The 9,145-nt window shown below is 36.6% G+C and overlaps 1 protein-coding gene across 4 annotated transcripts in view; it reads left to right on the top strand.

Moving 5' to 3' along the window:
- Positions 1-9,145, top strand: part of LOC122551642 (growth factor receptor-bound protein 14-like) — a 150,309-nt gene that overhangs the window by 43,633 nt on the left and 97,531 nt on the right. For 3 of the 4 annotated variants that reach the window (XM_043693890.1, XM_043693891.1, XM_043693894.1), the window contains 2 exons: positions 2,712-2,868; positions 7,841-7,962. In XM_043693890.1, coding sequence (XP_043549825.1) covers positions 2,712-2,868; positions 7,841-7,962 — 279 coding nt within the window. Of the gene's footprint in view, positions 1-1,747; positions 2,399-2,711; positions 2,869-7,840; positions 7,963-9,145 lie in introns of those variants that run through there. The other variant, XM_043693892.1, reaches the window with a different exon arrangement.

The raw sequence follows: 9,145 nt of genomic DNA, 5'->3' as shown, positions 1-9,145 counted from the left end.
CCAGAGTTCAATTCCCGCCTCAGGCGACTGACTGTGTGGAGTTTGCACATTCTCCCCATGTCTGCATGGGTTTTCTCCGGGTGCTCTGGTTTCCTCCCACAGTCCAAAGATATACGGGTCAGGCGAATTGGCCATGTTAAATTGCCCGTAGTTAGGTGCAGGGGTAAATGTAGGGGAATGGGTCTGGGTAAGTGCGCTTCAGCGGGTCGGTGTGGACTTGTTGGGCCGAAGGGCCTGTTTCCACACTATAAGTAATCATAGAAAGCATGGGAACTCAACCATCTGCAAATTTCCCTCCAAGCCATACACTCTCCTGATTTAGAAATATATCGGCATTCCTTCTGTATCAATGGATCAAAGTCCCAGATTTCCATTCCTAACAGCACAGTGGCTGCCCCTACTCATCAAGCACTGCAGCAGTTCAAGAGGCAGCTCACCAACATTTCCTCGAGGGAATTCAGGGTTGGACAACAAATGCTGCTCTATACAGTGACATTCACATCACATGAACGAATATATTTTAAAAAGTAGTTTACACATGCACTCGTGCTGTTATACCCATGGCTCATTTTTAACTTGTACTGTGCCCAAATTACATATGTTTGGTTCAAGGTATCATCATAGTACACATTATATCAAAGGTTTATTTCATTAAACCAACATTGTGGGCACAATGTGCATTTTAAATTTATGATACGTATCCGTGTATATGTTCAATGAATACAGATGAGTTTATTCTGCACATTGTTATTTTTGTAGTATTCACCTTCAAGGCAGAAATTGATAAATTCTTGATGTCACAAGGAATTAAGGGCTACGGGGAGAATGCGGGTAAGTGGAGTTGAAATGCCCATCAGCCATGATTGAATGGCGGAGTGGACTCGATGGGCCGAATGGCCTTACTTCCACTCCTATGTCTTATGGTCTTATTAGATTACCTACAGTGAGGAAACAAACCATTTGGCCCAACAAGTCCACACCTGCAAAATCTTTTGCTTTTCAGAAAATATTTATTTTTGATTACTGTAACATCAATATAATAAATATGTAGCTATGATTAATCAAATATGTGTCTATTTGATTTTCCATTTCACAGTAAAGAACTTAAAAGGTTAAAATAATTTGGAATTATTACATTTGATCTCCAACAATAATTATTTATAAGTTTAGTTTGTATATTTCAACTCATTTGGAACTTTTTTGTATTCTGATATCTTAGACTAAAGCAAGGCGAATACAATTATATTAATTAAAACGTTTCAAGCAAAGATACGGGTATTGAAGCATTGTGTGTTCCGTACCTCATGACAAAGTGAGCACTGTTCTTCATGAAATATGATAGTTCTGAGCTTTGGTTTGGCAGAGCCACTGAAATTAAAACGCATACAGGGACACAATTGGAATTAAGCCTGAATGCATTTCCTATATCATTTCTCTATAAGGGAAGTCATCTTTTGCGTAAAACAAAACCCTACAATTTTAAACTTTAATTCTGCAAAGTTGTTAGTTCCTTTCAAGAAATTGCAAACATTTCGATAAATCGCATTTACCAAGCAGCTAAGACAACAATGGTTTCAATATTGTACTTCGCCATTCTAATATGCAAGATAGAAAAGACTTCGCTACATAAGGTTTTACATGTAGTTTCCATTCTGTGATTGGAGATCCTTCAGTTTTTGTCTTCGAAACCTCCATGCTGACGGCTTTAAATAGCAGATTATGTACCTCAATTCATGCGGCGTCATAACGGAAGCCTCCTACTTGTTAGAGCCTTTGATAGTGCTTAACCTAGACAAGCCGGAATGCACTGACAAAATATTTTGTGTATTGACAGGCTAACTTGTCTTGCCTTTTCTGATCTAATTTTCAAACAAAAACTGCATGAAGGCTGCTGCATCAGCAAGTCCCTGTTCAGTGCCTTTTGCCCTTCCCCCACCACCCTTCGTCGGGAGGCAGAGTTGAGTTACCTGAAGTTACAATCGAGACTTATCCCTATTTCTGCGTCATTACCTCAGAGGATAGATTATATTAGTTACTTTTCATTCAAATAGAAGTGTGAATCAGAGATTAAACAGGCACAGTTCACTCTCTTTGCTCTAAGTTTAAGTACTAAGGGAAGTTCTACCCCATGCTGATTCTTGGAAAGGTAGGCGGTGATTGGGTGAAAAATATAATGACATGCGGCTGTAGATTCAGGAAAGTGCTGGTAACAGACAGCACCGTATCATCACCTCATTTCAGACGAGGGCAAGTGTAGATAACTCCGGTTCATTTAGCGTGTCCTAATGTGCAATTCTAAATTACCTGTACAATCTTTTTTATAATGCAATGCGCCCATGCTTACATTAATTGTAGAGCTGATCAAGATATGCAAGTTCGATTGTCGTCATCTCTGCTGGTAAGTAAGGCATGCTAATATAAATAATCAAGATATAAAAATGTGAAAGTTTGGAGAAGGATTTGAAACACAGTAAACATTTATTTTCAAATCTGTATGGTATTATAGTTGGTGGCATGATTATGCAGTTTTACTTTTACACTAAAATTTGGACAGTTTTCATTTTTGTACTGGACACAAAAATTGAAGAGATTTCAAATTTCACTCACTAATAAGTAGAATGTTAAATGATTAATTCATTTCACTTGCTAACAGGGATTTAATATATGCATCTATTACATTTTATACCTTACAACTTGGTTATTATGTGCAGGTAATTAAAGTATTTAATGAAGATGGCACCAGTCAGACATTGGAGGTGCCAAGTGACATCATAGCTCGTGATATGTGTCAGTTGTTTCTCAAGAATAATCACTGTGTCAATGACAATACCTGGACACTCATTGAGTACCTTCCTCGTCTTGATATGGGTAAGTGTGAATATCATGGATATTAGTTTCTCTACATGAAGATGATTTTTTCTTTTTTGCTTAGCTTTGCTGCATAGTTTTTATTTGATGTCATGTGTTAGAAAGGAATTTTTTTTACTATGTATAAATAAGTTTGTATTTATTTTGCTCTTATGCTCTGTGCTGTAGCTCATGTTTATTGTATCATTCCTCTACCATTGAGGCAATTATTCAGTTGCACACGCACAATTTTAGTGCCTATCACTGTGCACAGAGAGGCGTACCTTTGAAACAGTGAGTGCAAAATTTTATTGCCCTGTTGTCTGTGGGTAATCAACTACAATTTTCAATGAGGTAGTCAATCAAAATATGTTTCAGGATAACCTTTCAATGGGCTTCAATTGATGATGAATTAGCTGACTGTTTGTTTCATATTTTCCAAGATTTTACTCTAATTTTCAATTAAATCTGGTGTTGTGCCAAATTGAGTAGAATCAATCCTGTCAGCTATTTGCTTGTAAGACCATGTTAAAATAACTGATTTATTTTGGCACTTTTTTTTAATACTCCAATAGCTACCTTCTTGATTTAAAAAAAAGTTTCTGATTTGTTGATTAAAGCTAACACTTTCTGTGAAAAGTATCAATTCTTTGCTGAGTAATTATGTTATGAACTGGATACACTCCACTCATGTTTGTATACTGTTGAGGAAACTCCTGGAGTCTCTATAGTGCATAATTTCGCTTTTTACTGATAAAATGTATTGATTTGTATTTTTGGCTTCGCACCTGACCTAGACTTTATTTGGAAGTCACAGTACCAGATTTTCTCTCCACTTTGTGAGGAATTTGAACTAAAAGTGAAAAGTAACTTAGCATATTGAACAGCATCTATGGAGAGGAACAGAATTAATATTTCAGATCAAAGCAAAATATTATGGAGGTTGTAAATCTGAAATAAAAACAACCTGCTGAAGAGACTGTTAGAGTATCTGTGGACAGAAAAGCAGAAGTAAATTTAGTTCTGGCAAGAGTTAAATCAGACTCAAAACATTAGCTCTGTTACTTGTTCCACAGAGTACTTCCAACATTTGCTGATTTTTATTTCAGATTTTCTGCATCTGTGATACTTTGCTTTTGTGTTACCCTTGAAATGCTTGGCTCAAACCTTAAGGCTGTAGCATTTTGTTTTGCATTGTGTGTACCTGTATGCACACATCTCTCTATCCTATTAAATCATTTACTCAACTCAGTTAGAGCAATGTTTCTTTCTCCATTCTTCAGGGAAAAAATCCTAATCTCACCAAATTGCCCTCAATTTAACCCTTTCAGTCAACTTATTTTTTTAAACTCTGGTCAATGGCTCAGTGCTGCTGGACCAAGAAAACTAATATGCCTGCCATTTAGTTAAGCTTAACCTTGTCTTTGTTCTTTACATTATTGGAACTTCTATATCGTAAGTTACTGCTGATAATCTTGCTGCAAGGAGGACAGGGCAAATATTAACTGATCAGATTGAAGGCTTATGAAATTAATTGTACAAGGACTGACAAGAAGTATAAGAAAAAAAGAATGAATTTGATGTAAAATCATAAATAAAAACCGAATGGAGTGAATGATTAGTTTAGGTGAATAATGTTAAAATTAGAATTAAATTGTATTCTTTTTCAAAATCAAAACCTCCAATGGCGATGAAAACCTAACAGACTGAAACACCACACTGGTATGAGTTAATTTTTAATTCTGGAGTGAATGATCAATACCATAGAAAATCTAGGTGAAAGTGAGGACTGCAGATGCTGGAGATTAGACCCGAGAGTGTGGTGCTCAAAAAGCACAGCAGGTCAGGCAGCATCTGAGGAGCAGGAAAATCGACGGTTCTGGCAAAAACACTTCACCATAGAAAACCTTTGACGTTAAGAGTATTTACTTTTTAAGTGATGAGCACTTTCTTTGCTGAGCTCTTCATGAATCATGAAAATGCAGCAACTTCTTTAAAGATGTTGCAATGGGGTGATAGGTAATGTGCTGCTGCTTATGAAATTCCAATAGCTTAACAATGCAACCTTTGGATATTTAGCATAAACCATGTCAAAGATTTGTAATCAAAATTGGAGCCATTGCGATTAAAGGCACTGTGTGGATACAAAGTTGACAAAGACAAAGAGTACAATAGTTTTGAATGGTTTGTTTTTCAGACTGGAGAGAAGTATATTTCACCACAGGCCAGTATTAGACCCATTGCTGTATATGTTAATGAGCTGTACCTGGGTACACAACAGCAACTTGATTACTATCTTTAACATAGTAATGCATTCTCAGACACTTGACATAAGCATTATCTGGTTATCTGCATTGAGTTATATATGCAGAGCAAATTTCAAAGTTTTCTGATTAACAATCAGCCAGATATAACAGCAGCGATGTTACAACTAAACCTCTTAAGGAGATAAGCTGCTGAATGGCTGATGCATTTTTAGAAAAAGAACAGGAATAAGTCACGGAACTCTTTTGAACCTGCTTCACAATTCAATACGATCGTGAGAAAATCAGCCAAAGTCCTTCTCAATGTCTCCAAATGTTTTAATTCCCTTAGTATTGACCTCTTTTTAATAAACTCACTAACAGTGCCTTGTACTGTATAGAATTCCAAAGAGCACAACCTTTTGACTGAAGAAATTTTGCTTCTTCTCAATTCTAAATTACTGACTCCTGACACCGCCTTAGTTCTCGACCCCTCCTAGTTCTCGACCCTGCAGCCAGTGGAAAAAGCCTTGCTGCATTTACTCTATCAAGTCCCATAAGAATTTTATATGTTTCAATTAGATCGCCTGTTATTCTTTTAAATTTCAGGAAATATAGGCCCAGTTTATTTAATCTGTCCTCATAGGACAATCTCCTCATCCCTGGAATCCCAAGTAATGAATCTTTCATGCAGCCCTCTGGGTTAGTATATCCTTCCTCAAGTAATGGCACTAAAACTGCACAGTGCTTCAGGTGAAATTTAATGTAGAACAGTATGAAAGCATAGATGTTTGGAGAAAGGATATTATAAATGACATTGTATTGCAGGAACTAAGAATCAAAGTGTGCATATTGAAATCGTAAATTTTACAGTAAGTCTTTCATTCCAACTAGAAAATTGTAGCTAATCCCAGCTGCTGCACTTTAGGCAGGATATTTCAGACTTGGAGGATAGACAGGAGGCTTAGCAAAAAGTACTTTTGGATTAGAGATCTCAGTGGTGAATCTTGCAAAATTGGGATGACTCTCGTCAGACATAATGCTTCAGGCCAGATCTGGTAGAAGGGTATAAAACTTCATGAGAGGATTTGGTAAAGTTAATTTTTGAAAAAAAAAATCAAAAATCAGGTGATAGGGATTTAGACTTCTGGGGAAAGATTTTCAGATTATAGTCAAATAGGTTTATTTGAAATCACAAGCATTGTCAAGACAAGCTCCGAAAGCTTGTGATTTCAAATAAACGTGTTGGACAATAACCTGTTGTAGTCTGACTTCCAACCTTGTCCACCTCTGTCCAACGCCAGCACCTCCAATTTAGGGAACGATTTGATAGGGTGTTGGGGATAAATAGACGAGTGAGACTAATTGTACAGCTATTTCAGCAATAGCACAGGCCCCCTGGACTAAATCATGTCCTATGCAGAATTATTATGATTTTCTATGATTTTCACAAAGCTTTGATGTAGGAACAAAAATGTTTTTGAGGTATAGTGGTCAGAATTTGGGTTGGATGGGAAATGGTTTCATTCTTGTAGAGAGAAGGTTGTTGTTCACAACTGGTTAAATGTGAGGGCCAGTTATTAATGTGACCTCCAGAGAGTGGTTTTGGAGACATTATTAATCTGGTTAAAGACATTGGGTAGGGGGTTGGAAGATATAGATAAAATAGGCCTCTGATATGTTGCATGGAAAAATTGAGTTAAAGTTTAAGCATGTGTTCAGAGGCTTAAACTTAGGGCTGTTGAGCGGAAGGAACATTTTGATATTATGGTATGTGATTGTCTGAGGGTTCACAACCAGAAAACTATTGAAAAAGCTTTGGATGTATTACTCAAATGATCAAATAAAGCTCAACATTTTATTATTCTTGGTTTGACCTCGTTAGGAATACTGAATGCATTTTACTTACTTCACATTTCTAGTGATATGGAAAGGCTTACAAATTGTCTGAAAGGATGGCTTGTAGGTTGATGCCTAACTTGAAGAGCCAATTATTATCATTAAGCTTAAAGCAAAAGCCTTTTATTCTAGAATGGCAAAGACTTTGAAGACATTTATAAAATGATGAAAGTGTTAGACTTTTCTTGTAGGATATTTCAGTTAGATAGGTTGGCAAGGATTGGAGCAAGAGTATAAATTTATATTTGTACAAAACTAAATTTTATGGCATACAATTAAGGAAGTTTGCAAAATTTCAAAATGGAACTGCATGATATCCAAATGCTGTAAATCCTCAATGTAATAAAGGGATGTACTATTAGGTCATGCATCTTTCAGTCATTCTGCTTTCTGGGAACCTGTTTGTTAATTATTAATTTTGCTACTGCTGTCATACCTGTTATGAGGGGCTACTCCCAAGCACCATATCTCAATTACAGTTGCACATGAACAGTGATATAAGGATAATGTGGTATGAACCAAAATGTTCAAGCATATCTCTCTAACGAATTGAGTTAAATCCCTGTTTTATCATTATGGAGCATTAAAGGAATGTATTGATTACATGAATCATAGATGATGGATTCTTCTGCTGTGATCCTTTCTATTTCTGCATCTAAGTTATGGTAATGTTTTACCAACTGTTAAAATAAGTTAACTTATTAATCTTGCCATGTGAGACATGAGTGAAGTCCAACTTCTACTATGTTACCTGCGCATTCTGTTTTGCTAAACTGATTGGTGAAAAAAACAGAAGATTAATACTTCTGGAATTTTGTTGGTCATTTATCCTTCTTTGATTTCTCTAATAGAAAGAGTTGTAGAAGATCATGAATCGGTGATTCAGTTCCAATCAACGTGGGGGATGGACACTGACAGCAGACTATATTTCAGAAAAAATTCTGCAAAATATGAATTCTTTAAAAGCCCTTCAGTAAGTGAAATTGAAAGAAAATTTAATCAATGTCAAGGACATGTTTTTCAGATTTTTATCAATGCTGCTTTGACTTTGTTCTGAATAGTATTTAAAAGGAAAGCAGGAATTTCCATTCTTGGTTGGAAGGAGATGATTGTATATGTCATCATGTAATATTGTGCAAGCTAAAAAATTGTCTTTTCTTAAACCTTCTTTACCTGTGGCAAAAAAAGGTCATATTTATGGCCATATTAAGTGGAATGTCAAAAACATGGTGGCCAGCATTGACAATTGTAGCACTTGGGAGTGAGGATTTACTTCGGTGGTGAATGTGGAGCAAAAATGGTAAGGAAGGATCATGGTGTTACTAAGCTAAAGTTACCTTCATCTAAAATGGTGGCTGAGTATTGTAACAAGCATAGATCCTGTCTGCGACTCAGATTTCCTCTAAGTTCTGCCTGCTGACCCATCAAACCCAAGTGACTGAAAGGAAAAGCTGCCTTAATGTCACTTAATAAGTTTAAACATAAAGTCACTCTTGTTTGTCACAATTAGTTAAACACAGCTGTCATATTTAATGATTTTTAAAAAAGTAATCACTTATTTTTTTTAATTCGCAAGTTTCATCTTTTTTTTATATAAGGTCTTTTAACTTGATGAGTTTTTTGAGGAAGTAACAAAGAGGATTGATGAGGGCAGAGTGGTAGATGTGATCTATATGGACTTCAGTAAGGTGATCAACAAGGTTCCCCATGGGAGACTGATTGATTAGCAAGGTTAGATCTCACGGAATACAGGGAGAACTAGCCATTTGGATACTGAACTGGCTCAAAGGTAGTGGTGGAGGGTTGTTTTCCAGACTGGAGGCCTGTGACCAATGGAGTCACACAAGGATTAGTGCTGGGTCCACTACTTTTTGTCATTTACATAAATGATTTGGATGCGAGCATAAGAGGTACAGTTAGTAAGTTTGCAGATGACACCAGAATTGGAGGTGTAGTGGACAGCGAAGAGGGATACCTCTGATTACAACAAGATCTGGACCAGATGGGCCAATGGGCTGAGAAGTGGCAGATGGAGTTTAATTCAGATAAATGCGAGGTGCTGCATTTTGGGAAAGCAAATCTTAGCAGGACTTATACACTTAATGGTAAGGTCCTAGGGAGTGTTGCTGAACAAAGAGACCTTGGAGTGCAGGTAC

Source organism: Chiloscyllium plagiosum, chromosome 7 (genome assembly GCF_004010195.1).
Source record: "Chiloscyllium plagiosum isolate BGI_BamShark_2017 chromosome 7, ASM401019v2, whole genome shotgun sequence".
Taxonomy (NCBI): Eukaryota; Metazoa; Chordata; class Chondrichthyes; order Orectolobiformes; family Hemiscylliidae; genus Chiloscyllium; species Chiloscyllium plagiosum.
The sequence above is the reverse complement of the archived record's forward strand: the minus strand, read 5'-3'. Positions and strand labels throughout refer to the sequence as shown.